This window comes from Glycine max, chromosome 19 (genome assembly GCF_000004515.6).
Source record: "Glycine max cultivar Williams 82 chromosome 19, Glycine_max_v4.0, whole genome shotgun sequence".
Lineage (NCBI taxonomy): Eukaryota > Viridiplantae > Streptophyta > Magnoliopsida > Fabales > Fabaceae > Glycine > Glycine max.
This window is the reverse complement of record NC_038255.2, coordinates 27,773,923-27,801,511: the sequence shown is the minus strand read 5'-3', so window position 1 is coordinate 27,801,511 and position 27,589 is coordinate 27,773,923. Positions and strand designations below refer to the sequence as shown.

At 34.1% G+C, this 27,589-nt stretch overlaps 2 protein-coding genes and 1 long non-coding RNA gene across 6 annotated transcripts; all 3 read right to left on the bottom strand.

Moving 5' to 3' along the window:
- Window positions 1-6,875: 6,875 nt before the first annotated feature.
- On the bottom strand, window positions 6,876-10,557 carry LOC106797253 (uncharacterized). The gene is made up of 3 exons (XR_005889836.1): window positions 7,715-10,557; window positions 7,282-7,620; window positions 6,876-7,202 (listed from the first exon to the last, which is right to left on the bottom strand). It is a non-coding gene; the product is annotated as an uncharacterized lncRNA (long non-coding RNA).
- Window positions 10,558-13,059: 2,502 nt separating this feature from the next.
- LOC100799712 (50S ribosomal protein L13-like) lies at window positions 13,060-18,759 on the bottom strand. Of its 3 annotated transcripts, none has more exon segments than NM_001254534.2 (6): window positions 13,060-13,686; window positions 14,741-14,852; window positions 15,068-15,234; window positions 16,232-16,303; window positions 16,485-16,545; window positions 18,536-18,643. In NM_001254534.2, coding segments are annotated over 5 exon segments (606 nt in total). In that variant the 5' UTR covers window positions 16,521-16,545; window positions 18,536-18,643; the 3' UTR covers window positions 13,060-13,467.
- A 1,897-nt stretch (window positions 18,760-20,656) lies between these two features.
- LOC100775277 (transcription termination factor MTERF5, chloroplastic) lies at window positions 20,657-23,929 on the bottom strand. Of its 2 annotated transcripts, none has more exons than XM_006604027.3 (4): window positions 23,671-23,929; window positions 22,586-22,635; window positions 22,281-22,487; window positions 20,657-22,196 (listed from the first exon to the last, which is right to left on the bottom strand). In XM_006604027.3, the coding sequence occupies exons 1-4, from the start codon at window positions 23,748-23,750 to the stop codon at window positions 21,112-21,114; spliced, it is 1,422 nt and encodes a 473-aa protein (XP_006604090.1). In that variant the 5' UTR covers window positions 23,751-23,929; the 3' UTR covers window positions 20,657-21,111. The 2 variants fall into 2 exon arrangements, with proteins under 2 accessions (XP_006604090.1, XP_006604089.1); XM_006604026.3 differs by having other exon boundaries at window positions 22,281-22,505; window positions 23,671-23,928.
- Between the last annotated feature and the right edge of the window lie 3,660 nt (window positions 23,930-27,589).

Here is a 27,589-nt window from a genome sequence, read left to right as displayed (position 1 = left end):
ATACCTTGTTCTACCATGAAGTGACATTTTTCAAAATTCAGCACAAGGTTAGTTTCAATGCATCTACTAAGAACTCTATCTAGACTATCCAAACATGTATCAAAAGAGGATCCATAAACAGTAAAATCATCCATAAACACCTCTATGCAAGTCTCTAAAAAACACTTAAAATGCTAAGCATACACCGTTGGAAGGTACCAGGGGCGTTGCATAGGCCAAAGGGCATTCTCCTATAGGCAAAAGTGTCAAAGGGACAGGTGAATGTGGTCTTTTCTTGATCCTCAAGAGCAATATGAATTTGTAAATAACCAGAAAAACTATCAAGAAAACAGTAATGAGATTTACCTGCCAAGCGCTCAAGCATTTGATCAATGAATGGTAGGGGAAAATGATTTTTTCTGGTTACCTGGTTCAGCCTCCTATAATCAATGCAGACTCTCCAGCTGTTCTGTACTCTTGTGGGGATAAGCTCATCCTTTTCATTCTTGATCACTGTGAGGCCTGTCTTCTTAGGAACCACTTGGATTGGACTCACCCACTGGCTGTCAGAAATGGGGTAGATGATTCCAACTTGTAAGAGCTTGGTCACTTCCTTTTTCACCACATCTAGAATGACGAGGTTGAGTCGCCGCTATGGCTGCCTCACTGGCTTAGCTCCATCCTCTAAAAGTATCCTATGTATGCAGGTAGATGGGCTAATACCAGGAATGTCTGCTAAAGTCCATCCAATGGCTTTCTTGTGCTTCTTGAGAACTAGCAACAACTTCTCCTCTTGCTTAACATCAAGGAAGGCAGAGATGATCACTGAAAATTTTTCCTTGTCCTCCAAGTAAGCATATTTGAGGGTTGCTGGTAAGGGCTTCAACTCTGGTGTGGGTGATGGCTGAACAGTGGGAGGAACCGTGGTAGGAGAAGAAGAAGGTTCCTTAGCCTGTACCTCATAAAGCAAGTCAGAAGTAGATGTACTTCCTGCAACATGGTTAGTGCATTCTGACTCTAAAAAATCAACATCAAGAGGTACGACACCCAGAAAATCAGAACCAGATTCAAATTCAGATTCATTCTCAGCATAAAAATTAGACACAGAATCAAATTCAAACTTAGATTCAGATTCAATGCATAAGGAATGACAAGTATGCAGATCAGATAAAAATGGATGTTTCCTACCAAAATCAAAATCAAACATATAATTATCAACAATCTGATCAATTATCTCAGCACAAAAAATAGAATGATCCTCAGATGGATGTTTCATGGCATCAAGAATGTTAAAATGAACAACAATATCACCAAATTCCATAGACAATGTGCCAGCATAAACATCTATCTTGGTTCGGGCTGTTTTCATAAATGACCTGCCTAAAATAATTGGAACTGAACCATGGGAAAATCCTTCTTCCATATTAAGAACATAAAAATCAACAGGAAAAATAAGTTCACCAACCCGAATCAGCACATCCTCTATGAAACCTACGGGGTAAGCATCACTTCTATTTGCCAAATGAATCACCACATCTGTAGATTGCAAAGGTCCAAGAGATAAAGAATTGAAAATGGACAGAGGCATGACACTAACTGATGCTCCTAGATCTAGCCTAGCATTCTCAAATTTACTGTTCCCAATAATGCAATGTATACAAATAGTACCTGTGTCCTTACATTTCTCAGGAATGTGAGGAACAGATTTACCTATCAATGCTGACACATTTCTGCCCATGCTAATCCTTTCATTGCCTTTGAGCTTCCTTTTGTGGGTGCACAACTCCTTTAGAAACTTGGCGTATCTTGGAATCTGCTTGATGGCATCTAGCAGAGGTATGTTCACCTCTACTTTCCTGAAGGTCTCCAAGATTTCCTTTTCCACTTCTTCCATTTTTTTGTTTGGAATTGCTCTAGGTGGGAATGGAAGAGGGATATGAGGCTGCTGTAAGTCAGAATTACTAGAAGAAGGTCCACCTGCATGAAATTTTTTGTTAAGAAGCTTTCTCTTTTGTGCAATTATCTCATCCTCTTTTTCAGGTGTAGAATGAAGCTTGACAGGTTCAGGTTCAGGTGCAGGTGCTGCTACTTGTGGAGGCACTTGAATTTGGTTGCCAGACCTCAAGGTGATGGCACTCACATTTTTCGGATTGTGCACAGTTTGTGAAGACAATTTGTCAGAATTTTGGGACTGAGCTTGATTCATCTGAGTAGCCATTTGCCCCATCTGATTTGTCAGACTCTGAATGAAGGCTCTTGTCTCTTGCTGAAATTGCATATTCTGGATGGTCATTTGCCTCACTAACTCTTCTAAGGAAGGTTGAGGAGGAGCCTCAGTTGCTTGTTGTCTTTGTTGTTGTTGTTGCTGCTGCATTGGGGAAGGAACATATGGCTTGCTTGGGCCAGCAACATTCTAAAAAGGAGGGACAAGCTGTTGTTGTTGTGGAGGACTTGTCCATCTCAGATTTGGATGATTCCTCCAACCTGGATTGTATCTGTTGCTTGAAAGATCATAATTATTCTGTTGTTGTTGGTTTTGCTATTGAGGGGGTCTATTATAAATGTTTGCAACATAAGCTTCAGGTTGCTCATTGACTCCAGATTGCTACAAAGAAGGACAAAGATCTGTATGGTGATCTGCAGAAGAACATAGACCACAGACTCTTGCAACAGGTGTAGATTTCTTATTCATGGCAAGCTGAGTTACTAGGTTGACCAAGGCATCAAGTTTTCCTTCAAGCTTTTTATTTTCAGTAGATGAAGATGAATCCGTGGCCACCTCATGGACTCCTCTAAGAAAAATAACATCATTTCTTGCACTAAATTGTTGGGAGTTGGAAGCCATCTTCTCAATCAAATTCCTAGCCTCAGCAGGAGTCATATCACCAAGGGCTCCACCACTGGCAGCATCAATCATACTCCTCTCCATGTTGCTAAGTCCCTCATAGAAATACTGCAGAAGGAGTTGCTCAGAAATCTAGTGGTGAGGATAGCTTGCACCCAATTTCTTGAATCTTTCCCAGTACTTATACAAGCTTTCTCCACTAAGTTGCCTGATGCCTGAAATGTCTTTTCTGATGGCAGTGGTCCTAGATGCAGGGAAGAATTTCTCCAAGAACACCCTCTTAAGGTCATCCCAGCTAAAAATGGACTTGGGAGTAAAGTAGTATAGCCAATCTTTTGCCACTCCCTCCAGAGAATGAGGAAAAGCCTTTAGAAAGATATGATCTTCCTGGACATCAGGGGGCTTCATGGTGGAACAAACAATATGGAACTCCTTAAGATGCTTAAGAGGATCTTCACCTGCAAGACCATGAAACTTGGGCAGCAAATGTATTAGTCCAGTCTTGAGAACATATGGAACACCCTCATCAGGATATTGAATGCACAAGCTTTCATAAGTGAAATTAGGTGCAACCATCTCCCTTAGAGTCCTCTCACGAGGTGGAGGTTGAGCCATGTTCTCAGTATAAAAATTAGTAGTGGAATGTTCAAAATCAGAATATTTAGAATCACCCTCAACAGAATGCTCAGAATGTTCAAAATGCACAGAATGACCAGGATGCACACTATGCCTAACTAATCTATGAAAGGTTCTATCTATTTCAGGATCAAAGGGTTGTAAATCACCTGGATTGCCCCTAGTCATGCACTATATGCAGCAAATAATGTGTTTCTCAACAAGCACCTAACAAGGGGGTAAAACTACAACTATACTCAAACGATATCAAAATGAGCTAAAATTTGCTGAGGAACACCCTAAAATCATGAAAAGATAGCACAAAAAATTTCAAACAAAAATTCAAAGTCTAACTATGGAAACTGCCTAAGGAAAGTTTAGAAAGTATGGGAAATTTTTTTCTACCCCAAATACATATATCATAATAGTCGTTCTGATACCCGGAGCAAAAGTTATCGCTCTTTTAAGTTTTGCTAAAATTAAGTTCAAATTTTTTTTTGAATCTCTCAAATCCAACCACACCAAGTGTTCCTGGTATTTTTCACACAAAATATGAGTCAAAATAACTTCCCACACAAAAATTCAGCCAAAAATAACAACCCTAACTATCAAAACAAAAACCGCCAATTAAAATGTAAACAGTCGTCACTAATGTAATGTTGTGTGAACAGTAACGCAGAATCAGTCTCTAATTCCGTCGCTAAGCACTATTCACATCAAAACAATAAACTGAAACAGGAAAAGCGCTGAACAAGGGGTACTACTAAATTGCAAAACAAAACATGAAATAAAACAAAATACCACACTAACACAACACGAACACACTAAACAAAAGAAGTAAACATAAAACAACTAAACTTAAAACACGAATCACTAGCTATTATGAACCTTTGGTCCACTGCTCCCCGGCAACGGCGCCAAATTTGATCGAGGCCGTACCCGAATCAAATAAACATTAAAAATGCAGTATCCAGAAAGTGATCATAGGTCGTCTCCGAATGAGAAATGATCAACCAAATGTTCATAACAGATAGTAATAAAACAGTAACGAATTGGGGGGGTTGTTTGTTTTTGTAAATTAAACAGCGAATAGATTTGAATTAGAAAATATCAGAATTAAAACACGTTGCTTCCCCTTGATTCACAAGCAAGTCTCTTATCCTAGGTTACGAGAATTTATCCTTTATCAGTTCAACCACTTAATCCAACCCTAAATTAAATTACTAAGCGAAATTTAACATAAGGCATTCATTATATGATTAAGCAACACATACACCAATTAATCATGAACGATCATTAAACATGAACGTAAATTAAGCACAGAGACAATTAATCAAGCACTAAGCATCCATGGATTAATAGCAACAAATACAGAATAATTGGTGAAGAGGAGAAGCTGATCAGAATTTAATAGTAATAATAAAACCTCAAAGAGAGCTGTGCTTGATCCTAAAGAGAAAACAACGCTGGAGACTTAGCCTTTCATTAATCAGTAGAAAATGAAGAAAACTAGAATTATTCTTCCAAAACGAAAAAGTGTCTAAAAGAAGAAGAGAAGCCTAAAACTAAAAACGAAAAAGAAGAGAGAGAGTCCTCAAACTAGAGCCTTGGTGCTGTTATATATTTTCAGCCCCAAAGCTTACAAATCTGTTTTAAGTCCAAGCCCATAAATAAAATAAAATCTAGACAAGATAAGATAAGATTTGATAAAATAAAATCTAGATGAAATAAAATCTAAATAAGATAAGATAAGATCTAGATGAAATAATATCTAGATTAGATAAAATCTAGATAAGATAAGATTTGATAAAATTGTCTGCTCTCTTCAAGTCCAAGTCCAATTCTGGATTCAAGCTCAATTGCTTATAATTCTTTTGAAATTAAATTAAAAACACAAAATTAGTCCAATAGGCCCAAATGATAAAATTGCATAATTAATTTGATAATTAAGGCTAATCAGTAATTAAAATGGTGACAAAAAGAGTTAAGAAATAGGAGAAAATGATGACATATCAGGTATATATAATATTTGTGTTATTATTAGTATTATTATTATTGTTATTATTATTATTATCATTGTTTTTTCTTTTTTTATGATTATTATTATAATTCTAATTAGCATAATTAGTTTATTATTATTATTATTATTATTATTATTATTATTATTATTATTATAATAGAGGATCTAAGCAAAGTTTCTTAAAAAATTGTTGAGCAAAGAATGTTTTTTTCTCATGTTAATTTTTTCTCAGTTTGACTTATAGGTTAACTTTCGTTTGGGATTTTTCTTGATTTTAAATCAAACACGTATATATAATATTTGTGTTATTATTAGTACTATTATCACTGTTATTATTATTATTATTATCATTTTTTATGATTATTATTATAATTCTAATTAGCATTATTAGTTTATTATTATTATTATTATTATTATTATTATTATTATAGAGGAGCTAGGCAAAGTTTTTTAAAAAATTGCTCAGCAAAGAAAGTGTTTTTTTCATGTTAATTTTTTCTCAGTTTGACTTATAGTTTAACTTTCGTTTGGGATTTTTCTTCTAAAAAAAAGTGTTTTTCTTTTCATACTTATTTTTTTCTCACTTTGGGTTATGGTTTAACTTTGGTTTGGGGTTTATCTTCTATATATTTGATAATTTCAAACATTTGAATTTGAATATCAATGCTTTGCAGGAATAATATAATCATTAGCAAGGTTGGAAAAGAAGACATGTGGACTAAGCAAGAGAATTGGAAGTGTGATGCGGAAATGCTAAAAAATTCATCAAATGTACCATGTGTTAATATATAAGATGAATAGTTTCCACGTATGCTTTATTGTTATTAATAAATAAGATGAATAAGATCAATCGGAGTCATATTTGTTTTGTCTTGGTAAGATTTTAATTTTGTTAGCGGTGATTCATGTTTGCAGTCTAACTAATAGTGATATTTGGGATTGTCAGATTGAGCTTGGGAACATAATGTGAAATTTAAGAAGATCAATATTAATACTGTATTTTCCGAACAATCTAGTTTGTATAATAGGATTAAGTTTTGAAACTTAAAAATTGTGTGTCATCTATTTTTTGTCCACGCATGCTTTTTATTGTTAATAATAAATAACATGAATAAGATCAACAGGAGTCATATTTTTTTTTTGGCTTGGTAAGATTATAATTTGGTTAGCTGTGGTACATCTTTGCAGCCTAACTAATAGTGGTATTTCCAATTGTCAGATTGAGGTTGGCCACCTAATGTGATATCTAAGAAGATAAATATTTATACCGAACTTTTCCAACTATGTAGTACGTATAATAGCATTAAGTACGCAAGCCTTTAAAACATAATTTCTTTAATATATAATTTATAAATATTGTCCATAACAACTTCATGGATAAAACTAAGAAGATTAACACTTTAAATTCAGGTAGCATTGAGCATCAAAATTAACCAAACATGTTTTATAAACTGACAAAGCAGAAATTAAAATTCAGTCACTATCACTGTCACCCCAATTTCTTTGTTTCCTAATAACTACTTCCCAAATATCGTCAAAAGGCCTATAGTAGAATGAAAGCTCGTCTCCATGCACAAAATCACCTTCAGCGAGAAACCGGTACCATGGTTGGGCAACACACTTGTCATGAAAGCCAAGGTCAACTGGAAGGACAGGCCATTGCAATGGAGGGTCGAACCTTCTTAAAATCGTCATATGAAAACCACAAGAAGGAAGATGTATTGTTGCAAGAGGTGGAAGCACCTGAACAAAAAATTTGACTGAGTTCATTTTTTTGGGGTAAAAATGTGATTATAATCTAAAAGTAGTAAATATAGATTACCAATGGTTTAGGATCACCAAGCAAGGACTGTGTGAGTTCAAGAGTCCAGACATGCATTCTAGCTGCTAGTAGGGATCTGCCGCATGCTTGTTGTTCCAGCGGAGGAGTGAAATGGAGGTTAAAAATCCATCTGTGTTCACATGCCATAAAGTTGATGGTTACTGACTCGTAGATGCCTAAGTGTTTTCTCAGGTGTTTGAGGCCATAAGCAAAGAACAATCTTCCTCGATCCTGTCTGAGTCATATCTGGTATGAGGCCTCGTTATAGTCAAAGCGGGCAAAGTCCGGGTAGTGGGGTGGCCACTGTTCATGATAGGATGCTGGTATTTTTATATAGTCCTGCCCAGAAAATGTGGTAATGGTAAGTGTTATGTATCAGATCAAAAGAATTAGCAGAAAAAACAATATGAGTAAAAGAGAAGTCGAATATCACCTTGTCGTTGTGGAATGCGGCAATAAATTGTAACGTGTAGTGCTCGCTCATAATGCGATTCCCCACCTGCAATAACACAGAGATGATAATTGCAGTCACAACAACCATTTGGTGTGGAGAGAAGGACTTAGGCGAAAATAGCAAACACAAAGAACACATTTACCCCAGAAGGACTTAGGGCAAAATAGCAACCATTTAATTGTTACCCACAATAATCCTATAAATGGTGCTGATAGTTACACAAATTATTAGTGGGGAAAGTGAGCACAACACTCTGATTTGAGTTAGTAACAGGTTTGAATTGAACCTAACAAATAGCAAACACAGAGAACACATTTACCCCAGAAAGGTAGTTAATTTCATAATTGGCTTCAAGGAATTGCCAGTTAAGCATGGGTAGGATACTACACCAATCAGAAAGCAAACCATCAACTCCATGAGGTTAACAGGGAAAACAACAATCTCTATATGATAGTATGCACCGACCTTCCCTAATTTCGCATTGGAGAACAACACAACAATGTGATTTTGACCGATTAAATAACAACCAACACATACCAGATATGGAGAGATATTAGAAAACATACCAGGCATGACCACATGATACTTTGTTACCGATTTTCTTGATCCTGTTTAAATGGCAACATAAACAACCACAAAGCTACAGGGGTAAAATCACCAAAAACCCAACAAAAGTGCCACATGTCAAGCTCTCAACCATGGACATTTTAGGGTTTTCTATGGCATTCTCTTTTATTATATACGTTGGATCGAATATAATTGAATTTAATTGAACCACAGCGGCAATATCTTACCAACCTAACCATTGGGTCAACCCTGCATAGAAATGGAAGACCATAGCAGCTGGCAAACTCAACTGGAACTGAAAACACGTTAAACTAAGGAAAAAAACAAACCGACGAAGCAAAATAAGGAAAACAGAATTCTGCAGGTGGAGCAGCCAACAGGAAACAAATGTAACACAACAATAAAATTGCCAAAATAAAACTTCATTTAGGCATTTGACCAAACACATACAATATACATGGAAGAAAACAAAAGCAAGCCAACAATGTACATGACCACATGTTACCTATCTTCCAATTTTCTTGATCCTGTTCAAATGCCAACATCAACAACCCCAAAAGTTCACAAATAAGATCATAAGGGAACAGAAACAACATTTCATTATTGATGCTAACTTGGTTTTATGATGACCAAACAAAATAACCATAAATGCATACATATTAAATATAATTGAACCACGGCGACAACATCTTACCAACCTAACCATTGACTCAATACTGCGAAAAAATGGAAGACCATAGCAGGTGGCCAACTCAGCTGGAATTGGAAACTCGAAAAATTAAGGGAAAAAAAAAAAGAAAACCAAGGAAACCATAAATGCATAGATATCCAAGTTAAATAGAATTGAACCACGGTGGCAACATCTTACCAACCTAACCATTGGATCAAGTGATCAACCCTGCATAAAAATGGAAGACCATAGCAGCTACAAAACTCAGCTAGAACTGAAAATAGGAAAAATCAAGGAAAAAAAAACAAACAAAGGAAGCAAAATAAGGAAAATAGAATTCTACAGGTGGAGCAACCAACAGAAAACAAAGGCAACACAACAATAAAATGACCAAAATAAAACTTCATTTAGGCATTTGACCAAACACATAACTTAGAACCCATTTCATCAATAATCTACATGGTAGAAAACAAAAGCAAGCCAGCAAGCCAGTTGCAACATCATTTTCAGGCTCATTCAAGTACTCTAAGAACTGCAACCAATAATCATCCTACAGAGTGCAAGATAGTATATAATATGCATGCATAAGAAAAGGCAAACATCTATAGGAATCAGCCAACCTGTGGGCACGACTGTATAATAGACATGCAAGTGTCAACATTACACCAAAAAAATATAGAAACAAACAATCGTCAATGTATCAGTTTATAATCAAAACACACCCACAATTTGTAGGAAACAAATCGTAGCAGAAACTAACTGAAAGACAATGATACAAAAAACCCAACCATGCATTCAGAAAAAGGGAAAAATCTCAGGAAAACACCAACAAAAAAAAACAAAAAAAAAATTTAAGCCAAAGAACCCATTTCAAACATCAACCGCCTCAAAAGTTAGACATAAAACAGGGGATTTATTTCCCAAAATTGTACAACCAAAAGGAAGACCAAACCAAAGTTGATGCCTATGTTCAAAGGTATTACCTTCACTCGCCACAACCAAAGAGAACATCGTACCAAACTAAACTGCAAAACAAATGGAAACAGTCTCAAATAGAAAAGCAAAGTAAAAATCCAAAAAGCACACGTAATAAACCACAAAACAGAGGAAATAAAAGGACACAACAAGCATGCAACAAAAGAAACCCAAAAACAAAGGAGAACAACCTGGAGAAAAGCCCAGCAAATCAACTGATACAAACCGTGCATGAAAATGGAAATCCATAGTAGCTGGCAAACTCAACTGGAACTGAAAATAGCAAAAATTAAGAAAAAACAAAGCAAACGAACCAAGCAAAATAAGGAAAACAGAAGAAACAAATTAGTAGTTGTTAAAGAATTAAAGCATGCATGGATCCAGACACAGGAAACATTAATGCAAATGAAAGGAAGAAAGAGAAATAGTGGAGCAACCAGGAAGCATTCACGCAAATGTGTCTCTGGATTCAGCACGTGGAGCAACCAACAAAAAACAAAGACAACACAACAAAAACAAATACAACACAGCAAGTCAGGTGGCAGAAGATTAAGCCCAAAGTTGGAGGGGTAAAATCACCAAAAAAACCAACAAAAGTGTCACATGTCAAGCTCTCAGTCATGGACATTTTAGAGATTTCTACGGCCTTCTCTTTTATTATATACCTTGAATGTAAGACATAGACTAATAATGATGAACTAATCGGTGTATAATAATTTCAAACCTTCTCGCACCTACTCAAAATTTGAGTTTGGTTTTGCTTGGACATTGGTGATTCCAACAAATATTTTGTGATGCCTATGAAACAAGATTTTCCCATGTCATTCACAACAATGGTTGCTAACTATTTGATCACTAACAAGCGTATTGAACAAAAAATTGATCATCACAATGTGACTTTACCTTTCTTGCACAATTAATTAGATACTATACGTACGCAGACAAAGGCCTTGGCGCATAATTAATGTCATTGGAAGGATTTTGGGATGGTTGGGTAGTTTTAAGAGAAAGTAATGTATTGATTAGTAAATTAAAATTTAGTGCAAAAGTCACAACAACATGGAAGCCATTGAATGATGTCATTATTCCTTAGATAATGATAATTGTGCTTTGATGGAGTTTTTCTTGTCTTAGTAAGTAACCAAAGTAGCTATAAGGTAAAATAACAATCTTAAGTTCTTCGGATTCCCATGAGGAATGAACAAATCTAATCAAGGGGCACAAACGAGACAGGATTCAGTTAATCAACTTCTTCGGAAGTGAAAGGGGTTGCCTGATTCTGCCGGTGGGCTTCAACGCCAATTCCAGAAGGAGTTAGTGCCTTTGTTGTTTGGTCTTCAATAATCGTAAGGGAGAGCACACAACACAAGTGATCAGGATTTAGAAGAGATTTTGTTTGTTAAAATGAGAGAGAAAATAGAAGAGAGGTGTATCATAAGCATCCGTTTCGGATATTTTTATCTATTAAAGTATTTTTGGCGGTGCAAGAAGCAAAAATGGGGCACTTCCATCAAAAATTTATTTTTGAAAAAGTTTGAGGTGAACTTAACAAACTGGTGAGAATAAAACCTTCATGAGCACGGTTGCTCATTTCGATTAAGTAAACTAATTCTAAATAACTATAGAAAGAGAAATGTCAAATTATTTAAGGTTGCACTAAATTTATAGTTATAAATTTATAAATTAAGAAAAGAAACCTAAACTAAATAATGTATTGTGGTTTACCAGAGATAAGGATAACCTCACGTCAATTTTACCTAGAATTTTTGTTAAATAAAATTTAATTAATATATAAACTACATTAAGTTGCTTATATATGGTTGCATTAAAAAAAAGGGTTTAAAGTTCACCTAACATAATTTGACAGGAACACTGGTTCTTACAAACTTTTTGCCCCCTCCTAGTATAAGTGGTTCAAAAGAATTATTTATTTTCCATGTTACCTCAATTGTAAAATAAGTAAAGTTAGATTAGTATAAAACATTAGACAATTTATAATTTGTTATAGACTTAGTTTCTATATCCAACAATATTTTTGGTTTCAGTCCTTAAATGATAAAATTATTCATTTTAGTAAACATGAGAAAAATGATTATATATTAAAATATAAAACACAATCATCAATTCACAATCTAACTTATATAATGAGTTTGTTGGATTTTAAAATAATTATTTAAAAATAATTCAAATGATAGTTTATGATTGGATGATACTATAACATTATTTTACATTGATAGTACATATTGTATAGACATTAAACTCGTTAAATATTTAATTGGTAAATTTGAATTTAAGCTTCTTACATTATGTGAAACGTGTGAGTATGTTACATTAAATATTCATGCTTATAATTTTATAAAATAGTAATCACAATTTAATTGTTATGAAATAAATCAAAATTATTTATATAGATACTATCAAATATAAATTTTCAATATCACAACCAAAAATATTTAACTCAGTCAAACCGTACTTTTACTTTATCCCATGATATAATTTTATGTCAATATTTTCTACACATTGGCAGAATATTAAATTATAATTAAGATGTAAATAAATATTTGTTAAAGTATAGCATTTAAATTAGAAATGAGTAGCTTGTCCTAGTTCTTGTTACTAATTTATGCAGCCTGACGCAAATAACCTACAGTATTAAAAAAATGCAAAAGACAACATCATATTACATTGTACTACTCGTATACGTGCACACGTACAAAAACAAAATGTACCAAAAAGAAAATTGTATACGTGCACATCTTGTGGATGTTAAAATGCCAATAATCAATACGTGCTTACAATAAAAGTTGAATGCCAATAGCAGAGTAAGGCGGTGACATCAAATATCTAAAGGCCTTTAAATTTGGGGCACTTTTTGGTTTTGATCCCCAATTAAAAAATTTCTCTTTAATCCTTCAAATTCATGAAATGTTTTTAGTTTCCCAATTTCATTTTGGAGACTAAAGATCTGCTCTTTTAAGTCTTCAAATTCATTTTGGGAGATTAAAAAAATATTTCATAAATTTAAGAGACTAAAAATAACATATTTCTAATTAGGGGACCAAAATTAAAAGTGCACAAATTTGAACAACTACAAACATACTGAAGTCATATCTAAATCAAGGAATAGCCAAAGATTCAAATGAATAATATTGACTTGCAAAGAGATATTACCAAGGAAAAACCATTAACCACTAACAAGGGAAGAGAAAACACAGAAAAGCAATTTCGACAACTTGAATGCACTGTGGCACTGTTTGACAGTGAAGGAAGTAGCTGACGACCAAAATGCTAGTTAGTCTAAACTTCTAAGCTTGAACTTAAGAAAATTATTACTGAAAAGGACGCACGAAACGGCTAATGTAAATCAATCATGCTCTTAAGCTATGCTCTTACTAAAAGACTTGTAAAATAAAAAAATTTCAAACACAATTCAATAGGGCATTGTAGGATTGCTAACATGGCTTCAAATTTCAACGATAACCAATGGTCAGTGTCATCTTTCTTGAGCAAAATTGCATCTTCATGCACTTTCTTCCTGGGCTTCTCCATTTTTGCCCTTCTTCATTCCATCAGCCTTCTGTTGTTGCTGCTCAGCCTTCTTCTGTGCTCGAATCATGGCACGCCTTGCTCGCGGCCTCATTTCTCGTACACTTCTAGGAGGCATCACATAAGGTTCAAGTGGGCGATCAACAAACGGGTGCTCACTGCCAGGAAAGATCCTTAATTTTCGATCCCTGTCCTATATCCATTAACAATAATGCAAGTAAATACAACTTACAATATCAGTTATTCAATATTATAAGGAACAAAAAATATCAGAAAAAGTTCTAACCAAATGAAAATAAAAATAATTGAAAACCACAAGCTATTAAGAAAACCATCCTTTACCAAAGGGTCAATGATACTTCATCTTTGGACATTTATGATAATGTCCTGATGATTTTTATACGCACTGATAACAGTATTCCCCAATCCTATTCTCTTTTTCAGAACCTGAGTGCTAGTAAAGTACTAAAGCAATACTGTTGGATTAAATGATAAATAAAAGGAACAATTCCTGAATTAGCCAACAAGGTTTGGCACTTGGCACGACTAGTAGATCGATCAACATCAAAAGACAACAGAAAAGGTCATGGGTTCAATTCCTTTTCATTGGTAGGTCATCTACACTAGGCTTGCGGCATACCCTAACCTTGCAATGGGGCAAACTTTTGTCTTTGATATAATAACCTTTCTATTACCACCCATCCACCTTTCCATCTACACTTTGGCTTCAAATTATAATGGGACTGTGTGGGTTAGATATTGTAAAAGAATTGAGGCTGAAAGAATAGATTTTTAAAGTTTTGAATTTGTTTGGGTTTTATAGTTACAATTAATTTGGAAGTATAAAAGTAGAGATCTTTTTTAAAATCATGGGATGCACTTGGTAAATAAATGTGTAATGTTGCTTGTAGGTATCTTTATGGAAAACCATTGTTAAACCTCAAGATTTTGTCCACCACAACAGCTACCCATTAGTAACTTCTGTAAGATTTGATTCCCACAAGAGGAAACAATTCTGGAATCTTAACCTACCAACTACCATCCTTAGAATGTCATTGCATATTGTTCAAAGGATTTTCTTTTTTTTTTTTTGTCTCAAATGATATTCTACCTTGAAATATCCAAACCAAACATGAAAAAAAAAAAAAAAAAACTCTCATTCTAAACAACTAGCAACGAAGTCAAAATTCCATATTCAGCTCAAAATCCCACCCAAAAAACAAAACAGTGGTCTAGGTAGCACTTACATCACGTAGTTTGTTTCTAGGGAGCATACGCAGAACAGCTTTGCGAATGACTTCAGTAGGGTCTTTGGCCATTTGATCCTTTAGAGTCCTTTGCTTGAGGTGGCCAATATACCTACATACAGTGACCTAATGTCAAAATAGACTGGATAATACTGAAAATTAAAGAGCATATGAAACCAAATAAAAAACGGCAATGAAAATACAATTGGAAGAACATAGAAGATAGGCATCTTAACCAGAAAAAAACCATTTGATTTATAAGGAGCCCAAAACAATCAAATAATATTTCATCACTTCTATCTAATAGTACAAATGCAAAGCACTTGCCCTGTATGCCAGTAGTAGACCTTGTCTGTAAGTTTTCTCCCAGTCACACAAATATCTTTTGCATTAAGAACAATGCACATGTCTCCATCATCACGATTAGGTGTGTAAGTTGGCTTATCCTTTCCTTGAACTACAGTAGCTATTTGAGATGCTAACCTCCCAAGAACCTATATAAAAGGAACACTTGTATTAGCAAAATGGTCTCAAGACAAATAAGCAAATTGCTCAGTAATTGATTACACTCTAAATGCCAATCAAAAGTGTGCAAGATGATAGAAGCTTGGCTAGCCGTCGGTATGAACTCAATTGGCATTTGATTATATGTTGTAACTTATTCATGGAATAATTTGTTTCAAAAGGCTTCACTAAAACTGAGTAATGGTTATATCCTCCGGAGAAGTAACTAGTAGTGATAATTTAGGCAAATTATATGATCCCTTCGGAGCTGACTTTATAACTAGATATTGCAAAAGATCGATATTCATTCTGGATGATATCAAATGAAACGAACCTCCATGAAATTGAATTGTCTTATTCTGTTGATAACTCCTCATAGGATTTGACTTTCAATCCCAGTCTTACATGATATGCAAGCCAATGAGCTGAATGTTTGCAAAGAATTTCATTAACCACTCTCACATTTTATACTTTTGTGATATGCAAATGCTAAAAAAATGCATAAGGAATCACAAAGGCAATGTTTGCATATCTAATGATGGGTAGAATGGGATAGAGTGGTGTGGAATGAATTAGAATAAAATTGCCACACAATTGAATAATCTAAGATGGAATATAAAAAATATTCACCCATATAGAAGTGAACAGAATGATGATTAAGGAGAATGCATAATAACTTAGTTCCACCCAATTGCATCCTGCACTAGGGGAGAGAAAATAGAAGTATCTCCTATTTTAAACATGCCAAACAATGGCAATTGATGTGATTCTATTCCATTTGGTTCCATTCCATCCATTTCCAATGCATCAGTCCAAACATAACCAAAATGAAACTATGACGTGTGTTTTGAGTTCAACACTACTTTTTTTAATCCTACACTCCAGGAAAACTGCTTTAACTTGACATCAGAAACATCATATCATGGGCACATAGTCACTCTATGTTAGCTTTCAAGAGAAGGATCAAGAAAAAAGCTGCAGACTCACCTGGCCCTTTGCATCAAAAACCCTCCATCGAAGACCATCAAGATTAATGCGTCTAAGTCCAGCAGCAGCTTTCTGAGAATAAAGTGAAAATAACTATGAAAATTGAATTCAAAAAATGATGCAGTTTTAGCATATAGCATATATTACTAAGACTTATCTAACCATTGGTGGAGGGGGGTCCCTTTTGACAAACCCTATGCCTATCTGTACAACCTACGTACCTAACTACACAAGTTCTTGAAAATTTAATTACCTTCATGTTGCCGGTGAAAGCAGTTACCATCTTCATTTTTGACTCTGTTTATTTGGTCAATCTACCTCACAATTCAAAAAATAAACTTTCACCTCTGGATTCACCAACTGTATAAAATAGTGAGATTGAAAAGGGATAGAAAGTAGTATGAGACAGGGAGACAGAGAACAAGTAAGTGTCGAATCAAAAGAGAAGTTGCAGTTTTAGACTTTTAGTGTGAGAATTCAGAAGCCAATGTAAGTATCATTCATGATTACTTAAAACCAATGCAATTCAATTCAATCATAGACTTAGTCAAGGTTCTACCAAACTACCAAATGCCAATGCATCAATTAGAACACTATACACACACACACACACACACACACATAGACAGGTAGAGAGGACTATTTTTATTTATAAAAGAGAAGAACACGTTGACTATCAGATCATACATGAATTGTCAAAGCCACAGGGAACTCCCCTTGACACTAGATCCATTCATCATCCACTAAGCCACCTATCCCTCTCCCCATCCCAAGTTCTTGCAGTTGAACATAACAAAAACGATCTTTTGCTCATTCTAGTCATTGATTGAAGCTAAGCATTGTTTTATCTATTTGGTTACTATGCAGAAATAAAGAAGAAAAACACAACAAATCCGAAAAGAGATTTCAGATATAGGAGGAAATGGAAAGGCGGTATGACGTGTATTTGGTTAGGGATGCATATGCTATGTTGCACTATCAGACAACTAATGAAGATGCAGCTTTCTTTAAATGACTGTGGAAGATTCCTGAACCACCTAAAGTGCTGGCTTTTTCTTGGAGATTATCTTTGGATAGGATACAAACTAAGGAAAAATCCTCAAGACAAATATTGGTGGCTTGTATGGTGATGACAGATGTACATTCTGCAATTCTGCTAAGAAAAGGAGGAATCGGCAAACCATCTTACTTTTTCATTTGAAGTTTCATACCAGATTTGGAAGAAATGCTACTCTTGGATTGGACTTGAATTGGCATTACCGATAGAGTGCAGGCCACACTTTTGGCAACATGGTCTCAACTTTTTAGGGAGGGAAATTTGGTGGACAGTTGGGTTATCAACAATCTGGTCATTATCGTTACAAAGGAAGGCAACTGTGTTTAATAATGCAGAAGTGAATGCTGAGCAAGTCATAGACTTGATCATTTTGAGAGCACGGTCCAGGCTAAAATCAAAGGTGGTAGGATTTCCATATTCATACGATCAAGGGTCAGTGGAGCCAATGCTATGCCTAAGGAACCTGTAGCAACACAGATGAGCAGCCTGAAAGGTAAAAAAAAAAAGATGTGGAACAAGATACACAAGGGCTGCTACAAGTGTCCTGTTACGTGTATAACAACCACTGAAGGTACTGTTTGGAGGCAATGTGAATAAAGAAGCTCTTCAAATGGTAAAACAAGGGAATTACAATACAAAAGTCATGCCGCTGGGCAGCAAATTGGAATTAGGGGTATTAAGTGTTTTGGTGGGACAGTCATATATGTATATGTCGCTGTATAAGTTTGTTTCTGGTTGTTAATTAGCGATCTGTAAAGGGTTGGGTACCCCTTGTGCCATCTTTAATGCATTTTAATTTATAGGCTGATAAAAAAAAAACAATTAAATGCTTAGACAGACTTTTGTTCACAGTATTTTTTCAAAGTAATATAGAAGGAGTTCCCAGTTTAGTTATATTGGCGCCGAATAGCAACTGAAAACCAAAATAAGCATACAAATGAGTTCAAATATATGTTTTGAAATTGGAATCGCATTCAGGAATGGTCAATGGGATTTTATTGAAGCTAATGTTAAAAACATTACACTTTGAGGGATGATAACAGCTTGCAATTATATTATCTTATTTTACACCTCAAATCTTTTGAAAACTAATGGGTCTACAACACAGAACAGACGCACTAAAATCAGAACTTATTTAAAGAATTCACAACTAAAATAGACTTAAAAGTAAAGTTAATCCATAAACAAAAACCCAAAAGAGAAAAAGGCATTCTTAGAACACAAATGTAGAGATTCAAATAACTTACTCTGAGCGTCGAATTTCAGAACTATGCGACTATGCTAAGTGCGAAGAGGAAGGTGTTCTTCGCGTTCACTATCACGGGTTCAGAAAGCAGTATTCTTCAGGGTTCGGCGAATGAGTGAAGGGTTTTTCTTCTATTTCATTTCATTGTACGTGTTTTTTTTTCCCTAGTTCTCACCACTAAAACGATGCCATTTTGGTGTTTGATTTTTTGCTTATGAGGATGGGCCGTTACAGGGTTACTCAATGAATTGTGCATTTGTGCTATTTTTCTCTCTTTTTTTTTAACTTAAAAAATAGTAATACTTTTAGTGTCTTTACTTTAAATTATGCATAGAAGATATTAAACTTCCATATTGTGAAACGTTGATCTATTTTTAAAACTTTATAGATTTGGTCCTATTGATAATTGTTTTTACCTAAAACTATTAAATAAATATGCTTCATTATACCAACATTTTGGTTTTTCTTTATAGATTTAAAATATAAAATAACATTAAATGTTTATAAATTTAAAATTTAGTAAATATGTTTTGCAATAAAAAATTAGGATTTAACGAGGAAAATGTGAAATTTTCTATTTTGAATGAAATTTGATAGTTAGTGAGTTTTAAATAGAAAAAGATTTAAAATAGTTTAATCAATTCACTTTGTGAATATTTTAAATAGAAAATGAAAATTGTAAAACTTTGAGCATAAAAATGATAATGAAACTAAATTTACTTAATTAAAAAAAGAAGTTAGTCAATTAAAAAATTACAATTACACCATAAATTACTAAAATAAAAACAATTAAAATTACTCCTTAGACGCAGTTTTTTTTGTCAATATTGAACTTAGTCTAGTTTAATCCTGTTTCAAAAAAAAGTCTGATTTAATCCGAACTTTATAGCATTACATGTTTTCTTGTTTCGTTTGGTTGTTGAATAAACCACAAATTTAATCATCAAACTATTACTTTCTCTTAAGTAGTTTTTCATATAATAAAATTATGGGTGATGATATATTCACATATTATACAGGACATCTATCATATATTGACAACTCTAATTTTTTCTTTTTTCAAAACACTGTGTCACTTCAGTTCAAAGTCAAGAGATTTATTAGTTATCCCCAAAGAAATAGAGTATCAATTAAGGGGTAACTCATTTTCCCATTAATATTATTTTATTCTATTCACATAATTAGAAATAAAATCTGTTATATATTTAAAGGGCCAAAACTACTAATCACTTATGCCGCATCCAATAGGTTTTACACCTTTAATTATAGTTGAATTTCTACCTTCTCCTTTCCTTCCTTACCCACACCAATCCTTGTATAAAATCTCCAACATTCAAATGTTGCGAGCTTTTCCTTTTTTTTTTCTTCTTATTATTGGGTTCATCATATTCATTTTCAACATCATCTTTCTCAATTTCATCACCACTAACAATAACATCATCGGAAAGGAGTTTACTAATTGCCTCATCCATTTCAATTTCCAAATCCTGTTTAATTAAACAAGTAAAGCAAATAACATTATTTATTATTTTATTTGTTATAGGCACTTTGGCTCAGGCAGTGCACACTTTCAAATTAAAACAACAAATGCACACAAATAATCATTTAAGATAGCATAAATATAATCAAGATACTATTGAATATTTTTTTCATATATTCTAACAATCCGTTTTTTTTTTCCATACATTCTAACAATGAGTTTCTAACAAATGCACACGTTAACACGTATTTCTTAAATTTTTAAGTATCTACCCATGTATCATGGTGAAGAAAATTCGTTAAACTAAATTACTGATATAATAAGAAAAGAATTAAAGAAAGCACTCGGAGAAGAAATTAAATCAGAATTTCAGGAAGATTGAAACCTGGGTGGAGACGGGAACGCAGATAAGCAGAGAGAGAACCCCACACTTCCACAACTCTAATTTTTTATGCATTTTTATTTAACTCTCTAAATCTATGTGCATGAATATATCGGTAGTATCTATATTCCATCCAAAAGAATGACTGTTTAACAATATCATTTGGAAAACAGTAACAACATACATTTTACATTTTGTTTCCCAGCCTTTTACTACATGTTTGTAAAAGGAGCTATAAAAGAATGCAAATTCCAACACTATAGAGTAAACGCTCATATCAGTATCCATCAGAGTTTCCAAAAGGTTTATAATCTGTATTTAAAATGAAATGACACAAGAAAGACCTGGTTAATATAAGGAGATAAAAATCAATCACATACAGCAGCAATTGGCAAGTAGAGCTAACCAGGGTAAGTGTCATTCATGTAAAAAGACCTGGTTACAAGTTGTGAATTCAGCAGCTAACATGCTCTAAATCACTCCAATACAGCTTAATTCATGGGCATGAACTATATTTTGGTTTCAAGAGCTATCTATTTGATCATGTTCTAGTATAACTGCAACTTTTCAGTTCTCATAAATTTGCAGCCATTGTGTCATCGATACCCCGAAAACAAAAATCTTGAAGTTGAGCATCTTTTCTAACCAGAAACATTGCCTGAAAGTCTCATTTTTCAATATCTGATTGAGCAAGTTTGCTGCTATGACTAGAATCCTAACTAACTTGCATTTTCTTCATTTTCTTTTTCAAGGCTTCATCAAAGTTGCTGCTTGACAGTGAAAGAACCTGATTCAGCAGTAACTTCACTCCATATTTTTTCATAATTGTGAATCTAGGTTTAACCCTTTCCTCTAAATTGTATCCAAAATATTGAGGGAACTTAACCAACTCAGATTTTGGGTAACCTGTGGTCAAGAAGAAATCCCATTTTGGAATCAAATTTTCAGTCAAGCTGAAAGTATACAAGGCTCCATATCTTGAAATCATGGTCCCAATTTCTTCCAAAGTGTATCCCCGCTCCAAGAAAAATTCTGTTGCAGGCTTTAGGTTGTTCTCAATGCTAAGACCAAAATTTTGAGGGCATCTGAAGAGAAGAACGCCAACTTCAACCCCCAAAGAATGGAAGTACTTAGCCGTGGGTCGGAGATTGTCCTCTACACTGTAACTAACAATGTTGGGGCAGCGAGTTAAAATCTTACCTATACTCTCTTCTGAGAGGCCTAATTCAAGGAGAAAATCTATGCTTTCCATCACTTTCGGCCTGCTATAAGTTAGCAGTGCTGGGAAGCGATAGATCACCTTTGGCCATTGGTTTTTGTCAACACCCAAAGATTCAAAGAACTTCATGGTGGGTTTAAGATTTTCAGATAGACTGATTCCACATAATTGAGGTCTTTTAGTGAGGATAGTAAGAATGTTCTCTTTTGGCACTCCAAGTTCAAGAAAAAACTCAACCACTGGCTTAATTTTACCCTCCAAGCTATAGTAGGCAAAAGATGGAAATCGTCGTGTGATACTCCTAATCTGCTCAATATCCATACCAAGGTCCATGAGATAGACAATATGAGGGCGAAGATTGCCACCATCTGGGTCTGTCTCACTCACTCGAGACACAGCTTTAAGCTTCTTAGAGTCTGACACTGGATTAGAAGGAGGAATCGGCACAGCTGATTTATCCTTACCAGGTGGATTTGGATAGTTTTCCACTACATTCACTAGGATGTCTCCATGCTCTTCGAAAAGAGATTCAAGATAAGGGATAAGTGTGTCCCTGATCTCTAGAGTCGTTAGCTCTCTCCCTGTTCATGTCAATGAAATTGTGATTAGCAGGATCCAACGTGGACGAAAGTCATGAAATAGAGTAACTAATTGTTGTGACAAACCTGCAAGATACCAAGATTTGTGTTTAGAGTGAAGCCTTGAGACAAGGTGATCAATAAAATGATCTGACTTCTTGCTGGTTCTAGTGGCAATAGCATTGCTCAAACCTTGTTTCTTTAAAAACAAGGTCAACACAGCCTTGGCTTCTTCCTTTTCTGCTACTAACAGAGTGGGAGACACCACTTCTAAATTCAATGATCCGTCTGTGCCTGAGTAAAAAGCACCATCTTGAAGGTTTATGCTTATTAGAATATTACATAAACCTCATGCCAATGGCAACATCTAAAAAGAAAAAAGTAATGCTAACCAGATTTTGCCTGGCAAAAGAAGACCTTTGTAGGAAAAGAAAGTTGAGTCCTGATGTAAAATATTTCATAAGAAGGAAAAAATTTCAAGTTTCTATAATATCAGAAGGAAGAAAAATAGAAAACAGATATAAGAGATTGAAAATCCTAGCATCTGCTAATAGACAGTAAGACAGAAAACAAAAGGAAAACAAGAACATTTCGGTGTAGTTGAAGTTGTTTAGGGTAAATTTGGAAAAACAACTTGTTGAATAAATGCTTCTCATATAACCACTTAAGTATAAGTTGTTTCTATAAATGAAGAGAAAACAGGGTTAAAAGTGTTTTTATATAAGTTGTGTTCATAAGCAATTCTAGAAAGCTTATTGAAATAATCTGAAAACAACTTATGGACAAATCATGAGTTCTCCTATACATTACACAACATAAGAAAAGTCTATTGTAAACAAGCTTTTCCAAACACACGCGGCATTTCAAAGAGCTTGTTTGAGCTTGTAAAAATGGCTCTCTTATAACTTATTTTAATAATTTCACAGGAAAATTCGTTAGCATAAGTTCATTTTAGAATGATTCAGATCCTCCAACAACACCCACTTGCTAATCCTCTTGCTATATATATTAAAAAGTACTGATATTTTTTTATGTTTCTAATTATTTAATATATTTATAATAGAATATTGGAAGATTTATTGGAGGATATACCATTATTCTTCATTTTTCATCTTATGTAAGTACCCAAAGTTGCGAATAAGCTCTTACAGGAACTTATTAAACAAGTACTTTACCCAAAGTCCCAAACTCAAAGACAAATCTTATGCAAATGTTCACAATTCACATGAACCCAGAAACCGTATTTCCTCCAATTCTGCATCCGCAAACACAAATACACCCCACAAGCTCATTAAACCCATGAGTTCCCTCCTCCCTCTAGATTCTCTCTTTTGGGGTTTTGAAATTGACAGAGTAAACAACATGAAAACTTGAACTAGAGATGGATACTGGGCATGCAAGAAAATTGAACAAGAGTGAAGAAAAAGTGTACCTTGAGTTATAATAATAATAGTAAAATAAATAAATAAAAGTGTACCTTGAGTAGTGTGAGAGAAAAATCTTGTACAACGAAAATGGTGGGGTGCGTGGTTGAATTGAGGAGAAAATCTTCATCATAGTAGGTTTGAGTTAGTGTGATATCAAATCATATGGCAAATGAAAAAAGAAAGGTTAAATTTTCCTTGTATCACTGCGTGGACAACAACAGACAATGGAGGTTCGACAGAATCACGGGAGATAAGGTAATGATAGATATTGGCCACGGGTGAAATACTTAGCATATTAAAGATATAGACAGTGTCATATGAATCGTTTACTATGATACTACTATTTTTTTATATAAAAATATTTTTTATTTTTTTATGTTACTTTTTATCTTTTTGATATTACTTACTAAGGTGTTGATGCGGGTGATTTTTTTGTTTTTAATTTTAAAATTTTAAAAGAATTAATTATACTTTTGGTCTCTAAGGGGTGTTTGGTTTGGTTGTTTTCTGTTTTCATTTTTACTGGAAATAGAAAACGGTGATAGAAATGTGTTTGGTTGGATTTCTGTTTCCATTTTCAGTAGGGGTGGGTAAACGGGCCTAGGTCCATGGATTGGTTCGCGGTCCGTACAGGTAACAGACCAATTTTTTTAAACGGTCCATGGTGATGTCATATTTTTGGGCCCGCCCCGCTTAATCCACGGACTATGCGGGTTTGGCCTGCGGGGTCCGCGGATTGTTCGCATTAGGATTTTATTGTTTCAAATATGGAATTATTTGTTGTTGGAGATGTTTAAGTTTCATATTTTAGATTTATTGCTTGGATTTTCTTTTGTTAAGACATTATTTATTTTATTTATGTAATTGACTAATTGTTAAGATTTTATTTATATTTGTATTGAACTTAATTTGATTGTGTTATATTTTTATTGAAATTAAAATTCTTTCAAAACTAGGCCTGCGGATCGGCCCGTTTAACCCGCGAGGTCCGCGGGACTGGGGCAGACCAATTTATTTGGTCTGTGCAAGAATGCAGGGCGGGCTAGCCCGGTCCACTGCCAATGCAGGCTTATGCGGGTGGACCTTACGCAGGGCAGGCCAACCTGCTTACCCACCCCTAATTTTCAGTGAAAATATTTTCCCAAACGAAGCAAAAATTGGAAAAAATAAAATCTCGTTTTCAATTGAAACCAAGAACTTCATTTTGGGTAAAATGAAAACACAGTGACAAGGAATATAATTTTAAGCAAATCTATAAATATATTTCCTTTTGAAAACACATTTTCAGTGTTTTTATTTCTTGAAAGCAAAAAATAAGAAGTCAAACCAAACATGTTTTCAGAATTTTAATCTTTTGAAAATGAAAAGAGTTTTCAGAAAATGAAAACAGGAAACAAAAACAGAAAATGAAAATGCAAACCAAATACATTAGTTTTTAAACAATTTTTTTTTTATCATTCTTAGTTCCTAAATTTTTATTTTAGTAATATTTTTAGTCTATCATCAAATAGCACCGTTAAATGATGACTTGACCTTAATTATATTATGTTTAGTGACAATTAACTTTTTGACCATTAAAAATCATCGGGAATTGTGTTTGCTAAAATGAATTAAATAATTTTGGACAACTTTAAATGTCCATAAATTTCTTTTGTTTTCTATGATTTTCTCTTTTTTTTATTTGATCAATGCAAGCTCAATTAAAAATTAAACTTGGATCCAAAATCAAGATAGGTAGAAACACAAATCCATATGAAAATCATACCTAGATCAAAAAAAATCTAAAAAAACCTTATTTTTTATGAATTCATTAAATGTTTGACAAAAATAACAAGACGAAAATACAAACACTTAATTGCCTTTTTTTCAAAAAAAATATCAAGACAAATGAACTTACCTCGAAAATAAAAAACAGAAAGAATCTTGAAACAAGGAGAAAAAGTTAAGGAATTACATTAAGAGTTTTAAAATATAAAAAATATCCATAGTGTGAAAAAAGAGGTATAGTGACCAACTAGGTAAAAGACTAGATATATTCTTTGTGATGCCTTCTAGCATGGGAAAGTAGCATAGGTATTGCACGGTGCAAAACTTTTTTCCACCGTTGGATCTACTTGTTACAAAAGGCAGCATGGCACATCTTTTTTCTTAATTTTCACGTCAAAGAATCTAAAAACAAAAAATATATCATGCAACAGTTTCATCTACAACGACCTCAAATTAAGTCAAAAAAATTGAAAAAAACTATGATTTCAATCCTTTAAACAATGTTTAAGTGGTCATGTTATGCAATTTTTTAAAATTATCTCCAATACATTAAAAATATTCGTGTCACATTTTTTTCTTAGTTTCCATCCCAAAGAATCCTAAAAAGAATATACCATGCAACACTATCATCGACAACAACCTCAAATGAAGAAAAAAAACAAAAAAAAACTATGATTTTGACCCTTCAAACAATGTTTAAGTGGCCAACAATATATTTTTTTTATTATTACTGTTCAATGTACTCACCCTTATCACATCTCGAGCCCATGTGTTAGATAGACTCACATGTCATTTACCAGTGCATGTGAATGCACAGTGAACACTAATGAGTCAACCAACTAAACACAAATTTTATAAATACCACTACCAGCTAAAGACATCCGTAGAACTTTCAAATATTCATCTCAACCCCTACCACAATGTGTCACCCAACTACATATGTTTGTGTTTACTACAACGGCCAAATCTGCAACACTAATGAGAGCATCACCTTCATTAGTAACAATACAAAAACTTTCATGGTCAACAAGGTCATAACCTTTACACAATTGCTTGAACTTATTCACCAAAAACTAAACATTGAACCACACCAACATATCCAGCATCTCCACTTTCGATGCCCCATATTTGAGCCAAGACAATCATATATGTACACATGTTTTATTTTGGGAGATGATGCTGATGTTCAACAAATGTTCAACATTTTTAATAACAACCCAACACGACCATTTGTGGAGTTATTTGCCATAATTTGTGACAACAATAACCCACCAAACAACCAACATGACTCAACCTCCAATCTTGAGAACCTATAAGATGAATGAGAGAGTTGTTGGGTCAAAAACCATGGTAGTGATACTAACTTCTCTTTCGGGTCGAAAGAAAATAACATGTCTCCTTCCCACGAAATAATATTCAGACGAGATTGGTAATCTAGGGATGATTCATGTCTTATAGTTGTTTCTACTTTGAGGTTTTCCCGTGGTGTCCTATGTTAGTGTTCAGTGACCACTTTACATAATGAAATAAATTGTTTCTTTGAGTTTATGTTAAAAATTTCCAGTTTACCCACTTCTAGAGCAACAGGTAGCATGGTAACATCACAATACACACGTCTCTAGAAAAAAAATGTTTCACCAACAAAACTAGCATTAAATTGACAACTCACAATCTCTTTTTTAGTCTAAAAGTTATAAAGGACTTCTGTTACACTAGGTAGCAGTGTAAAATCACAGTCGAAATTGACAACACTTTGCAATTTGCTCACTTCTCTGAAAAAAATGTTTAACCAACAAAACTAACATAAAATTGACAACTCACAATCTTTTTTTTAGTCTGAAAGTTATAATGGATGTCTGTTGCACCAGGTAGCAGGGTAAAATCACAGTCAAAATTGACAACACTTTGCAGTTTGCACACGTCTCTAAAAAAAATATGTCACTAACAAAATTGACATAAAATTGACAACTCACAACTCTTTTTTAGTCTGGAAGTTATAATGGACATCTGTTGCACCAGGTAGTAGGGTATAATCACAGTTGAAATTGACAACACTTTACAATTTGCACACGTCTCTGAAAAAAATGCTCCACCAACAAAACTGACATAAAATTGACAACTCACAATCGCTTTTTTAGTCTGAAAGTTATAATTTACGTCTGTTGCACCAGGTAGCAGGGTAAAATCCCAGTTGAATTGACA